Genomic DNA, 21,330 nt, shown 5'->3' with positions numbered 1-21,330 from the left:
TCAGGAGGGGAGGGAGGCTGCAGGTCAGGGAGGGCCCGACAAGGCTGGGCCCACCCCTCCTGACCTCTCTAGCTCCTTCAGCCTCTCTGAGCGGTTTCCAGACAAGAGACTCTTAGTGCCCTCTCGTGACTCCACATGTCAAGCTTCAGGACAACACACACACAGGCAGGAGTGCCGGGGCTGGGCCAGCCCACTGCAGAAGAGTGTGTCATCCCCAGGAGTGTGTCTGGGGGATTTCTGAACAAAGCGGTCACATACTCTCCACCTAAAACAAAACCGCTGCCACCAGCACAGCTGGCCAGGCACTCCCATCCCAGTGTCTCTGCTGCAGCCCCCAGGCAGGCCTCCATTCAACTTGCTTCAGCCAGGGTGCTTTTTCCCAAACACAAGTGTGACGCACTTGTGATCTTTAAAAAACCACCAAGGCCTCCCGCAGTCTGGTCCCTACTCCATCTCCTGTCACTGCCCCTCCTAAGCATAAGCTTCCTATGTAGACAGAATGCTCCAGACTGTCCTGGGCAGGCCCTCACATTGCACACCTCGACTGCACACTGACGTTAGCCTTCATCACCAAGACAACAGGACTCGCCTTCAAGCCTCAGCTCAGACCACCTTCCCCCAGGAACCTACCCTGACCTCAAGACCAGGTCCACAGGCCTTGTCTTATGTTAGCTTCCCCAGGAAAAGCAGAGCCTGAGGCCAGGATTAACTGCAAGTGCTTTATTGAGAGGTGATCCAGGAAGGCCTGTGAAGGAATGGGGAAGTGAGCCTGGGAAGGTAAGCAGCCCGGACAAAGGGCATCACCAAGGTGAGCACAGAAGGCGGTGGGGTTCAGTCCTGCTAAGGAGCTCCAGGAGACAGTACAAAACACAGCTCAGTGTTGTCCCATCCAGGGAGGAGGCTGGCTGTTTATCCACAGCTCCCACCCATCACTGGCTGAGGGCTCCCCTCCCCGGGGATGTCACTCCCTAGCACAGGCAGTCTGTCCCTGCACGGGCTCCCCCAGCCGGAGAACACCAGTCAGGAACTGCTGGTCCGTGGGGCAACATGGGAATGAATGTGAACAGGACGTCAAGAGCACCCCCTGCACTCCCAGCCCCACGCTCATGTGTACTTCACTCACTATGCAACTGTCCCCGTATTACAGTATCCCATCAGCCCAGGGGCACGTCTGACGCTAACCCCTGCCAATGCCTGACACACGGTACACACCGATAAATATTTGCTGAATGAATGAACAATGCTCAGTGTCACCCTTAGGCCAGTGGAGATGGGCCCTAGGAGAACACCACTATGCCCCCACAGGGAAGCCTGGAGGCCCTCCAGGACCACCCACTCAAATGCCCCACGGGGCCAGCCCCCGGCCCAACGGCAGCCTCATCATCCTCAGCCCTCCAAAGCCAAGATCCCCACCTCTGTCTTCTTCCCGTCTCTAAGGTGGCCACCCCAGTTCACACATTCCCTACCCCCAAGTCTGGTTCCTGTGGGAATCCATCCATTCCTTCCTGCCAGGGTAGCAACAGAGGTCAACTCGGGGTCAGGGGTGGGGGAAGGTTCAGCGGTTTCTACTTTCTCCTCTGTATTCTTCTGTATTCTCAAAACCTTCCAAAGCGAACTGTACTACTTTTTTAATTAAAGTTTTATTTTGAGTTCATCGTGGATTCACAATGACTTACAAGAAATAATACAGAGAAATCCCATGTTGTCCTCAACCAGTTTGCCCCGATTGGTAACATCTTGCAAAACTGTGGCATAATCTCACAACCAGAACATCAATAAAGTCAAGATACAGGATGTTTCCATCACCACAGAATGCCTCATGTTGTCCTTGGATGATGGCACCTACTTCCCCTTACCACCCTCCACACACCCCCGAACCCCTGGCAGCCACAAGTCTGTTCTCCATTTCTACAATTTGATCATTTCAAAAATGCCATGTGGAACAACTGGATATCCACATGCAAAAGAACATCAAACGCATGTACCTCACACCATATATAAAAGTTACAAAACTCACTCAAAATTGCTCAAAGCCCCAAATGTATGAGGTAAACTATAAATCTCTTAAATGAAAACACAGGTAGGGGCACCTGGGTGGTTCAGTCGGTTGGGTGACTGCCTTCAGCTCAGGTCAGGATCCCAGGGTCCTGGGATCGAGTCCTGCATCAGGCTCCCTGCTCACCGGGGAGTCTGCTTCTCCCTCTGCCTGCCGCTCCCCCGCTTGTGCTCTCTCTCTCCAACAAATAAATAAAATCTAAAAAAAAGAGCAAGAGAGAAAACATTGGTAAATCAGGAAATGGTTTCTGAGATATGACCATCTGACCTAAGAAAAAATAGAAAACTGGATTTCATGGAAATTTAAAAACTTCTGTACTTCAAAGGTCATCATCAAGAGAGGGAAAAGGCAACCCACAGGGAAAAATACTTGCAAATGATACATCTGATAAGGACCTACCATCCAGAACACAGCCAGAACACAAGCTCAACAACAATGAAAAATTGGATGATCCAATTAAAACACAGGCAATGAGTCTGAACAAACATCTCTCCAAGAAGACACACAAATGGCCGAGGAGCACGCGGAAGGACACTCAACGTCACTAGTCATCAGGGAAACGCAGATCAAAACCATGATGAGACACTGTTCCACACCCATAAGGAGGGCTATCATCCAAACAAGGCTAACAACAAGTGTCGGCAAGGATGTGGAGAAACCGAAACTGGTCTGCCTGGCTGGCATGGATGCGAATATAAAATGGGGCAGTTTTCCACAGTGGAGAACGGAGGCAGGTCCACAGTCAACAGAGTTACCCTAAGCCCCAGCATTCCCAGGTGCAGACCCGAGAGGAACGGAAAGAGGTCCACACAAAAGCAGTACGAGTGATGGTGAGCCGACAGGCGGAAACAACCCAAAGGCCCAGCAGCCCCGGTGTACCCACATAAAAAGGAATGCTGCGCTCACACGGGCTACACGTGCGCTGAGAGGCTCCAGACAGAGCAGACCCACATGCCATAGGACTGCACGCACAGGAAAAGACAGAAAGCAGGTGGGTGGCTGCCAGAGGCCAGGCAAGAAGGGAAGGAGTGATGCAGGATCGGTTTCTTTTTTGGGGTGACCACACGGGTCTGGAATGAGACAGTAGGGGGAGGGCTGCACAACCATGTAAATACACCAAAATCCACTGAATCGTATGCTGTAAAAAGGTGAATTTTATGATGTGAATGACATCTCAGTTTAAAAAAACCTCAACTTCCATAATTTTATGCAACTCACTAAAGCGTGAGCCACCTGACACAGGTGCCAACGGCACCTCTGGCCCGTCATTGGTGGGCCCGCTGTCCCGGGCAGAGGGAAGAGAGACACAGAGGCGGCCCCTCTCCCTCAGGGACGCTGGGCTAGAGAACACGCCCCCCTCCACAAAGCGGAACCAGTGTCACCATTCAATCAGGCGCCACTCTGGAGTTTCATAAATAACATTTATTGGCCGCATTCGCCAGAGTCTCACCCGCATCCACAGCAGCTGCACCACAACGAAGCACTGCCTGATGAGAAAGAACTTAGACCCAACCCCAGGTGTGAGGTATAGGACCTGAGAAAATGGTGGCTTATCACAGACTCCTCCTGACTTGACGGCTTTCATTAAAGACCTTGATTATGACTGACATTTTCGTTGATGTTCTCGGCAGTGGCTGAAGACTCCAACTTCAAACCCAAAACAAGTGGCTGGAAAGCAAAGAGAAATGCAGTTACTTGGAACTGTGCCCCACACTGAGCCCATGCTGCCCTGGCAGGACCTGGTAGGGAGCCTCCCTGGGTTGGAACGCGAGAGGACCCCCACAGTGGAGGAGGACGCCATCTGAATCCCTGAGGAGCCTGGGCAGGAAAGGGTACAGGGAGGCGATGCCAGGGTGTGTCGTAGCTGGCTCACTTCCAGCCATGGGTCCTCGGATGAGGCACTCGGCCCCCAGAGCCCACTCACCCCCTCCGGGCAGGAAGGAGAGTCCCTGCCTTGTGCACCTGTGAAAGGGACCCGATGTGGCTGCAGTGGGCCCCATTGAGAAGGCAAGTTTGACTGTCACAACCCTTCAAGGATCCCTGCTGGGAAGGTCCCAAGCTCACCTCCCCTCCTGAGGCCTTCACAGTTCTAGCAAATCTGGGCTAGAGGCAGCCGGCAGCTTCTCCTGAGATAAGCTGGTCGAGCAGTTTGGGGGATCTCACAGGGACCCCACAGACACCCCAGCCAGACAAGAGAGTTCTCCTGAACATCTAGCTGGCACCTATACCTCAGCCCCAAGAGCCTGGCTCTGAGGCAAACGCCTCCTCCACGGTCATTAGCACTTTCCCTTTGGCCTACCCTGACCATCTACCTCATGTACCATCTACAGCTGAGCTTTTTTCTTTACTCTTCCCAGAGTGGGCACCAAGGAGTCCAACTCACTTTGATGGTCAAGTTGGCAAACACACACAAAGAAAAGATGAATCTTCATGCAAAGCAAAGAAGAAACAATCTCACAGTTTCACGAGCCTACTCATGCTCACAGATCACCCAAAGCCGCCAGCCCCCTGCCCCGGCCCCCTGCCCGAGAGCACATGCCCCAGAGAGGCTGTAGGTCCACACGGGCACTCGCATGTGGATGTGCCCTATGGCACCGTTTGTAATCACAGGGTTAGAGGCACCACCAGTTGTCCAACACCAGGAGAGCAGACCAGCAAGGGGTGCAGGCCTTCTGCTTCCAGCCAGGACCAGAGACAAAGACAGAGCTAACCCCGTGCTGGGAACACCACCAACGAGGACACTGGACGGAAGACACCAACGACCATTTTCAGATATTGGACACTTTCTAGAACATTCCTCTTACAATTACAGGAAGACTGACGATTAAGCAGCAAACAAATCAATATATATAAATTTGATCCGCTGATACTGTTTTGCACATCTTCTACCCACACACATTTGTGTATCTGCATGTCCTTGCACACAGCTGTGATCAAAGAGCCTGAGTACGAGACCAAAGGAAGCAGTCCTCCCTGTCCCCAGGCGGGTGGTTGGGGGGGGGGGGCACCCTGGAGGAGGGCCTAGGTGGGGATCCAAGTGACAAGGCCTGAGTGAGCGTGGTGGGGTCGAGGCTGGGGCAAAGGCCCTCCAAACTGGAGACTCGATGGCTGGGACCGGGCCGGGGGAGAGGCCGCAGGTCCCCAGGCCGGAAGCTGTGCTTACTCCCCAGCGGGCTGGCTGGGCGAGCGGCCTCTAACAGCCACCTTCAACCTCGACGTGATGGAAATGTGTGCAAACTGGAACCAGTGGCAGCCACGGGGGCGAGGTGAAGAAAGGCGGGCTGCCCCAAGATGCCCAGTGCCCCACCGTCAGTTCTGATGTGCCTGGACTGCTTGTCCATTAAGTGTGTGCCAGAGTGAGATCCCCACGTAGGGCATGACCAACTAACTCTGGACGGTGAGGACAGCACCACGGCGACCCCACTGCAGCCATTCCTTACCCCCTCTTCAGCCACAGCCAACTTCTCCCACATCCTGGATTCAACTAAACCCCCAGCCCCTGACCCCAAAGGCCAGGGAGTAAGATGGGCCCAGGGCCCCCACCACCCCCGCCCTGTGCGTGCTCACCGAATGGCCACCACGACCCTCAGGACCGCCTGCAGGAGGGTCAGGAGGCTGAAGGGCAGGAGGGGGGCCAGGGGGCTCACTCCCCTCCCTGGGGCCAGTGGCTCGTGCTGGTGAAGGGCCTGGAGCTGCTGCCACTTGAGGAGGAGGCGCCCGTCACAGCAGATCCGCCAGCGGTTGTACCAGGAGCGCAAGTCCAGAGGGGGTTCTAGGCGAGAAAGCGAGTCAGGCCCTGGGCAGAGTGGGGGCAGAGTGCTGCATGTGCACACCACACAGAGGAGAGCCCTCCAGAACCCAGGGCGAGGATGCCAGGCGTCCTGGCAAGGCTGGTCACGGCCCTGAGAGTGTGGACGCTGACCGACATCCATGGAGATGAAGAGAATACTGCTGTCTACTTATTTCTGGGCTGACTGGGGGCTTGTGCCGGCGTCTTTATCCCTTACAGCCACATCATGAGCTAGTTAGGGATGAAAGAACACAGAATTTAGCTGGAATGTGCTTCCCATTAATTTTTTGTTGGTTTTTTTTTTCCAAGGGGGGAACAAGTAGGTGAAGCTCAGATGAAACCAGACTGGCAAGAAGCTGATAAGGAGTAGAACCTAGTGATGGAAACATGGGATTTATGTGAGTATCTGAAAAAAACCACAACCACAAATGGGACTCCAGTCGCTAGCTTCTGAGACCTGCTTTGGTCAACACGGGACCTTTCCGACATCACGTCTTACGTTACGCTCACTTATATCACGACACGTTACGACTACAACTTACACTATGTTTACGTGTTACCCACACCACACGTACACTCTATTTGGCATATTATATGCTACGTTCCTACTCTAATTACACTAACGTGTCAAAGCGTGGTTAATAAAGAACACAATATTTTCTTTACTAAACAAGCCTACTGCAAAATCATAGGGAAGAAAAGCAGATGAGGCCCCTCTTTACAAAGAAAATACAAGATGAAAAATACAGATTTTTCTCTTTAAAATGGAAATAATCTGGACTTGAGGCTAAGGGAAATATTTTTAAATCACTTTTTTTAAATCATACTTTTAAATCACTCTATACAAAGTTCAAGGAGAGCTGGTACCAGTGAGACCTGGGCTCTCAGTCCTGTCCTGGAACATCTTCGGGCCTGAATGGGTTGTTTGTATAAACTGCCTGCACTATAAACAAGGAATGGAGAAAAGTTAATACGAGCTTTTGAAAATGTATCCAATTGATGCATAGGATTCAACAATAAGCTGAGCTTTTAGCTTTCCCTAAAGATGCAGAGTATCCAAAGCCAAAAACAACCAATAAAAATAACCCATAAATGTGTGATTCTGCAGTTAAAAGAGCAGTTTCTCCAACTGCTCTTATCCTCCCACTGTGGTTTCTTTCTTAAGAGATTTCTGGCTCTTCTCCCCCAAACTGGAGCCAACATGCTGCCTTCTGTTCTGTCGATCATACAGCCCCTGGTCTTGCTCTTCGGGGTCCGGAACGCCTGTCTTCCCCACCCCACGGCTCACCTGTGCTGTCAGCCCGGACCCGCACCACCAACCCGCATCCACACCCACATGGGGCTTCAGCTTCTCCGAGCCACAGGAATGGGGTCCAACTGCGCGGCCTGCAGCAACTTGTTTTTCTTCACCGCAGTGTGTCTGGGACTCCCTCCCATCGTCCCTCAGGGCTGCGTGCTCTACATGGCAGGTGCCACATTTCAAATACACCCTCACGCATGTCCACCCTCCCACTGGGAGATGTTTCAGCTGCGTCAGACACCTTGCCAAGGACACTGCTGCTGCAGACAGGCATGCACGTGGGAGTGTCTACCAGACATTACCCGGACATGGTCTTGCTGGAGTAAAGATGATGGGTATTACAAAAGTTGACAGATGGGAGAAATGGGTGAAGTGGTCAAAAGGTACAAACTTCTACTTATAAAATAAATAAGTCCTTGGGCTCTAAAGTGCAGCACGACCATAGTTAACAATACTGTGTGGTATATTTGAAAGTTGCTAAGAGAGTCGATCTTAAAAGTTCTCATCACAAGAAAAAAAGTTTGTTAACTATATGAGGTGACAGATGTTAACTAGACTTACTGTATCGGTCATTTCACAAAAATATAAGTATCAAACTATTACGCGTACTCCTGAAACTAATATAATGTTCTGTGTCAATTATATCTCAATAAAAAATAATTTGATAGATGCCTCTAAATTGCCCCCACAAAGGCTGTGTCCATCCGTGCTGCAGTCCTCATTGTGTGACTCTTATTATCAGGGAAAACAGTGTTTTTGCAGCATTAAGAGGTGGGCATGCTGGCTGGTGGCCACTCATTTCCTGGGCACTCTCCCACCCAGCCCTATGCTCCTGGGTTCTGGGCAGGCCGCTTAAACTGCTCGCCCATCCCAAGAACCGAGCCCCAGCCCGGCATCCATGCATTTCCTCCTTCACAGATTCCAGCAGGGCTGCTCACCACGCACAGCACGGGACTGGCTGGGCAAGGGGAGGACCTGATGCAAACCACCCAGCATGTCCACTCCTTTGCTCGTGTGCAGTGCAGAGGAAGCATACATGTCGGCCATCAGCGCCGGACAAGGCCTTCAAGAGCAATCCAACCCATTTGTTTTAGAGACAAAGAAAGTAAAGGTAGGGATGGAGATGCCATCTCCTCAAGTGCTGAGTGAGTGCATAAGTATATACCGGCTCACAAATACATAAATCTACGAAGATGCTTTGTTGCAGATACAAACTACATCACGAACACATGTATATGTGGTATGTACCACATCTGCCAGAAATATGTGAACGTAGGCATACTAGCTCTCAAATACATAAATGTATAAATATACCACAAAATGAATAAATACCTAAATATGTCACAAACATACAGCGTGTCCTGCATATGTAGTTGTAGGCATATGTACCATATCATTAGTAAATACATTTACTAGATCATAAGCGTATGTGTGAATACACCAGAACACACACACACACAATATCACAAACTATTTAAGATTAGAGCTTAAAAGAAAATAGACTTTAGATACCATCTAACTCCAGGCTGCAAACTGGCTTCATCTTGAAAGCCAATGCAGACAGACTGGTAGAGTGTAAGGCTTCTCTAGGTTCCCTGGGGAAAAATGGTAGATGGCTAGTGACGCCTGGGTAAAGATGCAGTCTGTGTGTCACATGGCCATCTCGGTTTTACAGATACCTGGGGATGAAAGAAGTCTCCCCATCCCCACCATGAGACCCCACCTTCCTTGGGGAGTGAGGGAATGAAACATGTACACTCGGTTACCTTGGACGCCTTTACATCTCTGCTGCCTCTTCACCACCTAAAAGAAAAGAATGGGGGCAGATGTGTCAGCCCAGCCTGGTGGTCTACCAGAAGGGCGGGCCCAGGGATTGGGCCGGAAACCAGGAAAGGGCTGTGGCCAGCTCAGAATGCAAGCCATGGTCCCCTTTTAAAGGGCCTCTGAGTCTTAATTCCGGGGACAGTTTGTTACATGATGAGAGAAAACCAGCAAATGTTAAGTGGGTAAAGGCAGAAAGCAAGCCTCTACCGACCATCCAGGACACCCAGAAAGCATGGGAGAGAAGGGGCCATGGGGTCAAGGAGGGCTGGACCTGGCCAGCAACCCAGTAGTCACCACCCTGGAAGCCAGAGCCCTGGAAGCGCCCAGACAGAGATGAAAAGCCAGGACAGAAATTCAGAGCAAGGGACCTTCCTGGCTCCTCCCTCTACCTGCCAGGACGCCCAGAGAGCTGGAGAGGGCGCTGAGGCAAGGTGAGGGATGTGCAGAGGAGGAGGAAGGAGTAGGAGGCAGGAGAGACAGCATTAAAGGTGGGGGCAGTGATGAGAGACCCCCTTCAGAGCACCGTGCGGCCCACCCTCCCAGCACCCCCCAGGACACTGAGCTGGCCCTCCCCTGCACACACCCACCTCCTGCACTCTACTGCACTCACTGTGCCTTCCAGGAGAGCCCAGACACCGGTGGAGGCCACTGTGGGGAAAGAACCCAGCACCCCCCACCCCATCTCCAGGTCCCTCTGAGGCCTCGCCGCCATGGGCCTCCCTCTTACCTTCTTGTGAGGCCTCAGGACCTGGGGCACCCAGTAGGGCATCACGGCCTGATCCCTAGGCATCGGGAGGCGGCCCCCAAAGCGGTGGCATGGGCAGGGGCATGCCTCGGAGGTTTTGGGGATATAAAACCGGACCATCTTTTGGATCTAACAAAGAGGAAGGGAAAAGAAGGTCCAAAGGGGTTGTGCCCCAGAAACCTTCACCCTGGGACAGGGCCCTGGGGAGCTCCTCTTCTGTACCCTCCCACAGGCCCGCCCCAACCACCCAGCTGAGGGAGCAGTCTCCCCCTCATGACATTCCCTGGGGCCACCTGCACCTCTGCAATGGCTGCCATGGTGGGACACGTGAATTACAGTCAGGAGATGTGGCTTTGTCCTGAGTCTGCAGGCCTCCAAGAGTGGCCCCTAGGCACAACATTTAGCCTCTGTGAGCCTCAGCGTTCTTGGCTACAAAGCTTTCTGAAACCATGGGTCAGAGTCTAAAACGGACAGTGTCTGATCCAGCAGTTCCACTCTGGGACACGTGTGTCTGTAGAACAACGCTCACAAAGAACACTAGCTGCAGCACAGCTGTCACGGCCCAAGAGCCCAAGGGCCTGCCTGGGAGGGACACAGGGACAAGAGGGAATATGGGGCAGGCTTTGGAAAGTGCAAGGCAGACGTGTCTGTCCCGACGGGAACGAATGCAGAGACACCATGTGGAGTGGGAAACATAGCAGGCCCAGCATGCGGCCACGTGCAGCTTTATAGAAAATCTACGTGCTATGCCTCCTGGGCAGGAGTTGTTGTGACCATGGCCTTGTCTCATTCTGTACCCTCCCCACAGCCCTGCCCTTTGCCCTGGGACCCCCATTCGTTCCGGCAGAGGGGCAGCGTGGAGCCCGCCCCCGGACTTCGCTTAGGCTGTGCAGGGGTTTGGCACATAGAACAAGGAGGAAGTGACGGCAGCCAGGTCTAGCCGGGCAAAGCGGCCACACAGGCCTCTAAACATCTGGGCCTGCACAATGGCTCCAAGATCAGGGGCAGGTGGGGCTGGCCCACCCAGCTGAGCCGCTCACAATGACAGGGACTGCAGTTTGAAGGCAGGCAGTCGGGCAATGTGTTATGTGTCACTAGTGAAAGACCACACGCACAGCACATCTCCGGGCCGCACAGGGAAGCCTTGGGGGAGGCGCAGGTGGGGTATGCCCCCTGAACCAGTGTAAGTTCCCGCCATGTGCTCGGGTCGCACGTTAGAAAAGACAACAAAACCTACTTGTGAGTGGACCCTGCTGACTTCCCAAGGCAGAGAAGCGACCCAGAGCAGGTGTGCGACATGCTGCCAAGCACAGGACCCGACAGGGGAGGGCCCAGGGGCGGAACGGTCATCAAAAGGAAGATATGGAAGGGGTTCTGGAGAACCCAGGAACCTCCGTCCCCCCCTACCTCCTGCCAACATGGCACTGCCCGACAGGACAGGCACACTCGGGCCAGTTCTGCCCCATCCACCAAGCGCTGGCTGAGCACACTCTCTGAGCGTGCACGGCACTAGGAGCAAAGACCTGTCCTGCCCACAGCAGTTCACTACGCAGTGCTGTCCACTGACAGAATAAATGTCAGGATGCGGGGGAGCAGGAGTGGGGAGAAACTCCAGGCTGGGAACGTCTGTCTGAGAAGCATCACTGAGCCGTGCCACAGGGGGCCGGCCAGGTGGAGAAGGCAGGAGAGCAGCATGTACCTGTTGGAGAGCCCTCAGGATATGGACAGAACAAACTTCCAGGCAGAGCCTATGGGCTGCCTCTGCAGCAATCATTCCCCAGCCCCCCTTGTTAAAGGAACCCAGCTTCACTCAAGGGGCAAAGTGCCCAGTCCCAAGGGAGCAGCACCAGCCAGTCAGGGCTTTGCCAGGAATGAGTCTGAAGGTGAGGCCAAAAAGACAAAAGAGAAGTCGGCTGGGGTGTCTGAGAATTTTTTTTATCCCTGATAAGAAAGCAGAACGGGAGGGTAAGCCTTCTACTCCCCCCTGAGAAAAGGAGGACCCCAGAAAGGCTCACTTTCTGCCATGTGTATCACGGTGTAAAAAAGAGACCCATGGCCACCATCTTGAAACACTAAAGATGACAGCGCCAACACTATGCGTAAAGGACAAAAAGAGTCTGGGTCCTTAAGGCGAGTCCTAGTAGAGTCCTCTGTCTCCCAAGACTGGATGAACCCACTCTGGGTCAGTTTTCTGTTACTTGCACCGAACACCTTCCCTCTGTTGGAACAGAAGCCTGAGGGGCAAGTGGAAAGGAGGCCGGAGCCAGGCGGGGGCAAGATCAGGAAGGACCCCAGGAACCGTGTCCGGGACTTTGTTCTACACTCAGAAGTTGGGAGCTACAGAGGAGTGATAGGACCAGATCTACAGTTTTAACAGCTCATGGGGCTGCCAATCAGAACATGGGCAGCCAGAGCTAGAGAGAATAGAGGTGGGGGGGCCAGCTGGAAAACACGAGACAGGCTAGGCACCTTGGCTTCTGTACTCCTTCCATCCTGCTTAGGGCCACCTCCTCCCTGATGCCCAGCAGCACAACTCAGTGGGGAGAGTTCTGGATTCTAATCCCTCATCTGCTATGAACTGACTGTGTAACCTTAGAAAAGCCTGCCCCACTCTGGACCTCAGTCTACCCATCCTTTAGAGGGGTACAATAATATCTACCCTGCCCAACTTTCAAATGATACAGTGACCAACAGGAGGGACGAAGGCCGTCATCACTGCCTAGAACATGACTCGGTCATCTTGAAGCCAGTGACCCCTTTGAGTCTACTAAAAAACAAGGAATGAGAGAGATGGCCTCACTACAGATTCTACTGATATTAAAAGGGTAATTAGAAAATATTATGAATAACATCATGCCAATAAATCTGACAATGATGTAATGGTCAAATTCCTTAAAGCTTGCTAAATAAGAAGCAGATAACCTAAATAACTCTGTATCTACGGAAGAAATTAAACTTGTAGTTAAAAACCTTCCCACAAAGGAAGCTCTGTCCCACATGGCTTCAGTGGTAAATCCTACCAAACATTAAAGGAAGAAATAATATCAATTCTACACAAAGTCTTCAAAAAACTGAAAATGAGAGAATACTTCTCAACTCATTGTACCAGGCCAGCGTTACCCAAATACAAAGGCAAACAAGGACAATGCAGATCAATATCCCTCATGAATAAACATGCAAAACTTCTAATCAAATATACGAAGGAGAATGCATCATGATTAAAGGGGGTTTCTCCTAGGAAATGGTTTAACTTTCGAAAATCCACCAATGCAATCCATCGTATTAACAAACGAAAAAAAGTGATGACCTCAATAGACAGAAAAAATCCAATGTTCATTTTGGATAAAACCTCTTAGCAAACTAGGAATAGCCAGAACTCCCTCAGCCTGATGCAGGGCATCTAAACCAAGGGCTAACATCCTACTTCATGGTGAAAACCTGAATGCTGTCCCTCTAAGATGAGGAAGAAGACAAGGATGTCTTGTCTCCCCACTCCACTCAACAGTGTACTGGAAGTTCTAGCCAGGGTATCAGGCAAGAAAAATAAAAGGCATCCAAACTATAAAGGAAGGAATGAAATCATCTCTCTCTGCAGATGATGTGATGATCTATGTAGAAAACCTGATGGAATCTACAAAAAGAGCTACGAGAATAAAGGAGGTAACCATTATTGTAGAATGCAAGATCAAAACACAAAAATCAGTGGTATTTCTAAATACTAGCAATGAGCAATCATAAACTGAATTTTTAAAATGATGTCCTCAAAGCTATGAAAAACTCACGGATCAACGTGACAGAAGGTATGCCAGACCCGTGCGCTGCTGACTGCAAGCGACCCCTGAGAAACATGAAAGGCCTACACGGATAGAGAGGTCACCACGTTCTCGGGTCAAAAGAGTCAGTATTATTAAGATGATGATTCTCTTTACACTAATTTACACAAAAAAGACCAAACAAACTCCCAGCAGGACATTTCTGTAGAAACTGGCAGATGGATTCTAAAACTCACATGGAAATGCAAGGAAACCAGAATGACCAACTTAAAGCAAGAGAAACAGCACTAGAGGACACACGGCTCCTTATAAAGTCACTGTAATGGAGACGGCGTGGCGGCACGCAGACAATGAGAACAGCAGAAGGAACGGAGTCCGGAAACAGGCCCACAGCTACGCGCACAGCTCATTTCTGGCAAAGGTGCAAAGGTCAGCCAGGGGAGAAAGCATGGCCTCTATGACATGTGGCATCAGAACAACTGGACACCCATGACGAAAGCAAAGGAACTTCAACCCATACCTCAAGCTACACACAAAAATTAACTTAGAATGGATCACAGACCTAAACACAAACTATAAACTGCAACACTTCTAGAAGAAAATAAAGGAGAAACCTTTCTGATCTTGGCTTAAGCTAAGATATTTTAGGAATGCTTAGAAAGCACGTGCTACTGCTGTGCTGGGGGTAGGAGCACACCTAAGCAAGATCCAGAAAAGGTCAAATTGATAAACTGGACTCCATCAAAATTTAAAACTTATGCTCTGTGAAAGATACTGATAAGAGAATAAAAGAACAAGTCAAAAACATGGAGAAATGTTTACAAATTGAGTACCTCATATTATATCCAGAATATATATAAAAAACTCTCAAAACTCCATTAATTAAAAAAAAAAAAAAAAGCAAACTACCCAATGTTTCTTAAATGGGCAAAATACCTGAACAGACACATATCAGGTAAGACATGCAGATGGCAAGAGCATATGGAGGAGACACTCAGCATTGCTAGTTACCATGGAAATACAAACTGAAGCCACAGCAAGACACACCCCTATTAAGATGGCTAAAATTTAAAAGACTGACGAAACCACATGTTACTGAGAATATGGGGGAACTGGAACTTTATACACTGTTGGTGGGAATGTAAAATGATACAACCACTTTGGAAAACAGTTGACAGTTTCTTAAAAAGTTAAACAGACACTTACCCCATGATCCAACAAGTCCACTCCTAGTTACTTGCCCAAGAGAAATGAAGGTATGTATGTTCATACAAAGACTTGTACACAAACATCTGCAGCAGCTTTATTTGTAATAGACAAAATTTGTGGAGATGGTGCAAATGTCCTTCACTAGACGAATGGCTGCACTGTGGTCCAGTCATATGATGGACATTACCCAGCACCACTCAGCAACCACATGGAGGAAGCTCGGAAATAATTATGCTGAGTGAACGAGGCCGAAGAGGACCTATTATATGATTCCATTTATATAAAATCTGAGAAAATGCAAGCTGGTCTGGGGTGACAGAAACAGATCAGTGGTTGCCTGGGGATGGCAGGGCGGGGAGGGCTGGGGGGAGTCACAAAGGGGCACAAGGAAACCTTTCAGGGCTGTGTGTATGCACGTCAGCTCAGCAGCAGTGGTGGTTTCACAGACAGGTATCTATGTCAAGACTTAGCAACCTGTACACTTCAGATATGTGCAGTTATCACATGCCAGTCTTAACTCCATAGATCTGGTTTTTGAAAAAAAAAAAACACACACACACACAAAAACTGTCTCCCAGAAATTCTAAGAAATCATACATATAACATCTTTGATTTTGAGGGGTGACTGACTGGTCCCCTGAAGTTCACCCTGGACTCAGACAAAGCAGCCCTGGTCCAAGTCACCTACCTGCTTTCGGGGTCTCAAGGACAAAGGGACCCAGTAAGGCAACATGGCCTTGACCCTGGGCACCGGCAGGCAGCCCCCGAATTTGGCCTGGCACTCACAGCAGATGGGCTCTCGATGAACAGTGCTGGGGACGGGACACATCTGAGCAAGGGCCAGAAAAGACAGAATTAAACATGCTGCTGTATTTGAGATGTGAGCCGAGGAACTCTCTGGAATAGTCAATGAATGCTTGGAGAGAGCCAGGGTTGAGGCAGGGCATCCAGGGGCAGGGAACAAGGGGCCCCAGCTCCTCCTGCAGCTCAGCAAGAGGCAGGCTACCATGGCTCACTCTCCAGTCAATTAGAGGGGGACGAGCAGAGCCTACAGACCAGCTGCTAGGATTCCCAGCCACTTCCTGCCGCATTACCACGCGCAAGTCTGGGGGAGTACAACCGACTGCGGTGGGGAGAGGGTTGCTCTCCTTGGAGGTCAATCTGCCGTCAGTGCTTTACATTCACAAAGGCTTCCACATCCATCCCGTGGTCCTCACCACGGCCACAGGCAGGAAGGAGAGGGGAAGTCATCCTCTCCAGGGTCAGATGAAGAAGCTGGTGCCCAGAACAGGTCTATTAGGGGGCACTACTGTTCTCCCAGGCCTCCTGAATCCCTGTCTTGAAGTGTCTTCGGGAGCCAGGGGTGGGGGAGGCAGTGGGTGACCCTACAGAGATACTGGGGACCAGCTGATGGGCCCCGGAACCCCAGACTCCGTGTCGGACACATCTCCATGAGATGCTGTGGACCCACCCACTTTCTCCACTCTCCCAAACCCACGGGCTTATCGGAGTGGGAGCGAAGTTGCTGAGAGTCTGCTTTCCTTACCGAATGATCTATGAGGCACACTTCTTTCCCAAAGGTTTGAAATGTGCTCTTCCTAGAAAACAAGAACAGGAAGACTTAGAGAGTTCTGGGCTTTGTGTAAATGGGGGGGGGGGGGCAGCACTGCTGGGTGAGGACCCGGGCCAGCTTTCTTGGAACTGACTCCCGTCACGAAACCCCAGGGAGGGAGGGGCACTGGGGCTGGCAACAGAAGCAGGTGGACGCTGCTCCTGAGTGTCCGGCTGTGGTACAGTCCTGCTTTCCCAAACCTACTGGCTTCACCCACTCCCCAGCCACACTTGTGCTGGGCCCTTCAGGGAATGACAGGAAGGCTCCAACCCGGTGAGAACTCTCCAACCACAACCCCTGGGGTACCCCCGGGGCACCACTCGGAATACTGAAGGCAAAGACTGTCAAAACTGTACGTTAAATCGAACTGCCTTCGGGGCCACGCACGGTGATTCCGCCCCGGGAACAAGTCGCTAGAACGCCACACGCAGTCCCCCGGGGGCACAAGGGGAACACAAAGCCACGCAAGTCCTCCGCGGCGGGGATGCGTCTAGGAGCCGTGGGACATCCCGCCTCCCTCCTCCCGCAGCCGGCCTGCCCGCGGCTCCGCGTCAGGTCCCCGCGCCCCGCTCGCGCTGGCGAGCAGACGCGCCGGCACGCTGCCGCCCAGGACCGGGGCCCGCGCCCATCTCAGCGCCCGCCCGTCCAATGGGCCCGACCCCCGAGGCCGCAGCCCCCAAGCGCACGCCCGGCTCCCAGCGGAGGGGCTCACAGGTCAGCCCGGCGAGACTCATTCTGGGGCTTCGTGCCAAAACTCAGGGGCAGGAGCAGATCCTTCCGCGTCGAGGCTGTCGGCCTCCAGAGCGGCTGGCCCCGGAGAGCGCGGCTGACGGACGCCCGCACGGACAGGGCCTGAGCACAGCCCCAGCGCGGGCAGCGGGCCTGAAGACCCTCCCCCGACGTTCTCGGGCCGGGAAACACTACAGGGGCCTCCGGTGCTTACGTCGGCGTAGGCGTGCCCTCTGCCCTGCCCACGGGCTCCAGCCGCCGCTGGGCCGGAGCGACCGGGGCCCGGGCCCCCCAGGGACGGAGCTGGGGCCGCCCCGGGTGCGGCGTCCGCGGCCCGGCGAGCGGGGCTCAGGGACGCGCGTGCCTGCCGCGACGCGCTCGGGGGAGTGCGTGCTGACAGACCCAACGGACACCCGAGGGCCCCCGGAGGTGCCCGCCGCGGCTCCGACAGGGTCGCGGCGGCGGCGGCGGTGGTGGTGACCATCGTGAGGCGGGTGACGACAGCAGGGCCGGCCCTCACGCGTGTGGCTCCTCCCCGCGGCCAGCCCGCGCGCGCACGCAGGCGTACGCACGCGCACGCACGGGTCCGCCCATTCGCGGGCCCCACCCCTTCCGTCCGCTTGCCGCCTCAGGCCCCGCCCTTCCGGCCCGATGGCCCCGGCGCGCCGCGGACGTGCCCGAGCTTAGCCAATCATGCGCTGCCTTCTAGGCATGTGCCGTTATCTGGCGGCTGATTGGCCTCTGACGGCGTGGGGCCTCGGGGTCAGTGGGTCACAGGGAGGGCTTGGGGCGGAGCCCGCGCGCACGGGATCACGACGGGCCGACGCTCGCGGGCGCCGCAGCGGTGTCTCCGCCCCGCGGCCGGCTGGGGGAAGCCCGCGCGGCGCCCTGAAGCCGCTCGTTGCTTTTCCTTCAAGTTCGGATTTGGCTGCGCGCCCGGCATCTGGGCCCACGTGGTGCCCTTTGCAGACGCGTGTCGTTCCTGAGCGCCCTGGGGCCTGGGCCGTCGCGGCCTGAGCCCTGGCCTGCCTTCCGTTGCCCCGCAGGCTCCGAAGGGACGCCAGGACGCGCCTGTCCGGGTGTCGGGAACGAGAGCGCCCCCCGCCCCCGGGCGGGTGTGCGTGCCGGCAGTTGCCCCAACCGACCGGAGTAGCCAGCGCCGCCGGGCGACGCCCCGCCGTGCCGCCTTCTGGCCTCAGGGCTGCCCGGGCTTCCGGGCCGCGAAGGCAGCCGCCGTCGTGGCTGGGCTTGCAGCCGTGCGCCCGGGCACCCAGGCCGCCGGGGCCGTGCCCGCAGCACGTGGCTGCCCCGGGCCCGGGACCCCCGCTGCGTGGCTGCGTGCACATGCTGTCGCCGGCCTCTTGCTGCAGCTGATGACGGGACGATGCGGGAGCCTCCCCGCGAACCTAGCGCTCCGTGTGCCTGCCTGCCTTGGCGCTGCCGGCCTTCCCCCTTGCTCCGCTCCTCCCGCGCCCGCTGGGACGGGGCCCTGCTGTGACAGCCCGGGCCCCCCGGGCGCTCCGGCTCTGTGACTCGCCGGTCCGCGTCCGCGGCAGCTCAGCGCTGACCCCGTCCCCGCCCCTCCCCAGGAGCGGACGGAAGGACCAACGAACACCAGGTTTACTGGGCGCGCGGCCGCTGGAACCCTCCTGTGTTGCGCACGAAGCTGATAGTAACTGTATTGGCAAACCATCCGGCAACGCTTACCAAACCTAAGCCCGTGAATGAATACCCGATAACCGAGCTGTTCACGGCCCCGTCATACGCCCCGAAGGAACGAGAACTCGGCCCACCAGAAGGCAAGGACAAACCACAGCAAGGTTGACAGCTCCAAACTGGAAGTGACCCAAATGCCCATTCATAGCAGAAATGATGAAAGAAGGAATTGGTGGCATTTCCAGAAGGAGGAACACAGCAGTGTGGGGAAGCCAAACCCCGAAGCAGGCACGTGATTCCCTATGAATGCCACTGAGTGTGCAGGGTAACCAGGTCCTGACCCCAACCTTGGCCCTGCCTCTGCCTCACTGTGTGCATCGGGCAGGTGGCCCCACTTTGCAAGCCTGGGTGCCGTCTGTACTAGACCCAATCCACAGGAAGTTGGAAGTTTGAGGTCAGCTAGGACGGAGCAGTAAGCCTCCCAGGCAGGTCAGCTGTCACTACGTGAGTGTGGCAGATTCTGTTTTTTCCCTGTATTTTCCTTTCCCCTTCCTACTTCAGGCAGGCGTTGGCTCACAGCCACTGCCTCAGAGGAGGGAAGTGGGACCAGAGAAGCCTGTGGCTACCAAACGTTTCTGTCACGCTTTTGTTTCCAAAGCACCCAGGTAGGAGGAGGAGGCGCAGAGAGAGCACTCTGAGTCCCAGAGTCGTGGTGCAGTTGTGCAGTGTGTTCACCAACCAAGGGTCCCCAGCTGAGAACATGATGAGTCGGGCTTGCATTCAGCCCGCATCGGGCCTGCCCCTGCCCCTGCCCCCGGAGGCCACCTCGTATGAGCTGCAGGGGAGGACTCTGGGCTAGCAGTGGCTCAGCAGCCCAGAGGGGACCGTATGACCTGGCTCGAAGGGGACGGACAAGTGGTGGGCCGTTGAGGCAGGCGTGGCCAGCACCTGTGCACCGCCCCAGCCCCCACAGCACTCACATGCTGATGGCTGTCAACTCCTGTAACTGCCTGACGACAGCGACTCTCCAGACCCCCGTGTGGGGGCAGGCCAAGAGTGCCAGGGACCAGTGGCCCCGGGAGTAGCCCTCAGCAGCGACGGGGCAGATGGGTAAGTACCTGAGCTCTGTGCTGCAGGCGGGACAGCTGTGTGGGACGTGCGCCACGCCACCTCCCGGCATCCCTGCAGGCCGGAGCCCCAGCTGCCCCCGCTGCTGTCCCCTTGCTGGTGTCCTGTGCACCACTCCTTGCTTCCTCCCTCCCTCCCCACACCCTATCCCAGTTCATCCCCCCAGTAATACACTTGCAGACCCTAGCTCACGGCTGGCTTTTAGGGGAACCCAGCCAAGACAGCCCCTTCCTGCCACCCCTGGGACCGTCACCTGCAGCCTGGGGTCTCTTTCAGATTGCCATGAAGCCTCGTGCCACCTGCCTGCGACTGGGGCCACCTCTGCCGTCGGAGAGCTGGTGGCAGAGGGGGACGCTCCCCACTCTTGCATGTGGTGAGGGCGGCAGGCTGTGGCAGCATGAGGCCAAGTGAGCGCTAACAAAAACTTTAAAACCCAAACAAACCCTGGGCAGATGCAGGGAGACCAGCAGAAGGAGGGCAACCGCCGCCTTGCTGGGGCAAGATAAGGGACGGGCCACCAAACACCCAGAGACGGGGCACAAATGTTCTTCAGTTCCTTGTTCCAGACTGGATATCCCAATGATTTGAACCTCCTGTAGGAGTGGAAAGAGAAAAGGGCCTGTCCTCTACTCCAGATGAGGACCCAACCCCACAGTTAGAAGCAGGGTTTGGGGAGGCCTCTGTGTGACCTGATGGAGCTGGCTGCCAAGACAGAGGGCCCAAAGTGGCAGGTCACCCCCCTACCCCTGCAGGTGGACAGAGCAAGGGACAGATTATCCAGCAGCAAGGACACTGCCCTCGGGACCATCCCAGCCACCACCATGCTGGCCCTGGGGGCCGTGGCTGGAGGACTGTCCCTTCCACACGTCCACGTCCGTATCCTTGGGAACGTTGTTACTGCTAACCCAGAAAAGAACCCAGAAGTTGTGATTTTGTTTTGAGGTTTGTTATTACAGGATAACCTTGCCTGATGGACCCATGACAGGCACAGAGGAGCCCTACAAAGCTAAATCCTGTGGGTTTGGTAAAAACATGATTTTTACCAAAATCATTTGGTAATGATTTTTTTTTTTAACGTAATCTCTACACCCAACGTGAGGCTCAAACTTACGTTCCTGAGATCAAGAGTTGCATGCTCCTGTCCCTCATTGGGGGCACTTTGGGATCTCTTGGAAGTATCCCTTCCCAGTCCAGTCTGGGTCACGGTCATACCAGGTGCCACCGACTCCTGTGGTGTATTAACGGCCCCCAGGATCCAGGACTCCCTTTTTCACTCTGACAGGGGCCCTGCATATGTGACCAGTCCCCGCTGTGCAAGTCAGCTGTCCCAAAGCCTTACCTTTCCTTGTGGGATCGCAGGCTCCGTCGTCACCCCTTACTCTCCCCGCCTCCAACCACAACATTCTAGAACTCTCTCTCTGATGCACTGTGGAACGTGGGCTCCCTTTCCTTCTCCTTCACCATGTCCTGTGCTCTGCCAAGGGACAGGGCACCACCACCATCCTTAC

The 21,330-nt window shown here is 54.2% G+C and overlaps 1 protein-coding gene across 1 annotated transcript; it reads right to left on the bottom strand.

Moving 5' to 3' along the window:
- Window positions 1-3,173: 3,173 nt before the first annotated feature.
- C17H16orf95 (chromosome 17 C16orf95 homolog) lies at window positions 3,174-17,522 on the bottom strand. The gene is made up of 8 exons (XM_035725231.1): window positions 17,441-17,522; window positions 17,022-17,247; window positions 16,244-16,295; window positions 15,386-15,526; window positions 9,698-9,844; window positions 8,913-8,949; window positions 5,624-5,852; window positions 3,174-3,724 (listed from the first exon to the last, which is right to left on the bottom strand). Exons 1-8 carry the CDS (start codon window positions 17,520-17,522, stop codon window positions 3,706-3,708), a joined length of 933 nt encoding a protein of 310 aa, XP_035581124.1. The 3' UTR covers window positions 3,174-3,705.
- Window positions 17,523-21,330: the final 3,808 nt, after the last annotated feature.

Source organism: Zalophus californianus, chromosome 17, assembly GCF_009762305.2.
Source record: "Zalophus californianus isolate mZalCal1 chromosome 17, mZalCal1.pri.v2, whole genome shotgun sequence".
In the NCBI taxonomy this organism is placed as follows: domain Eukaryota; kingdom Metazoa; phylum Chordata; class Mammalia; order Carnivora; family Otariidae; genus Zalophus; species Zalophus californianus.
Note: the sequence above shows the minus strand (reverse complement) of the source record. Positions and strands in the feature narration are given on the sequence as shown.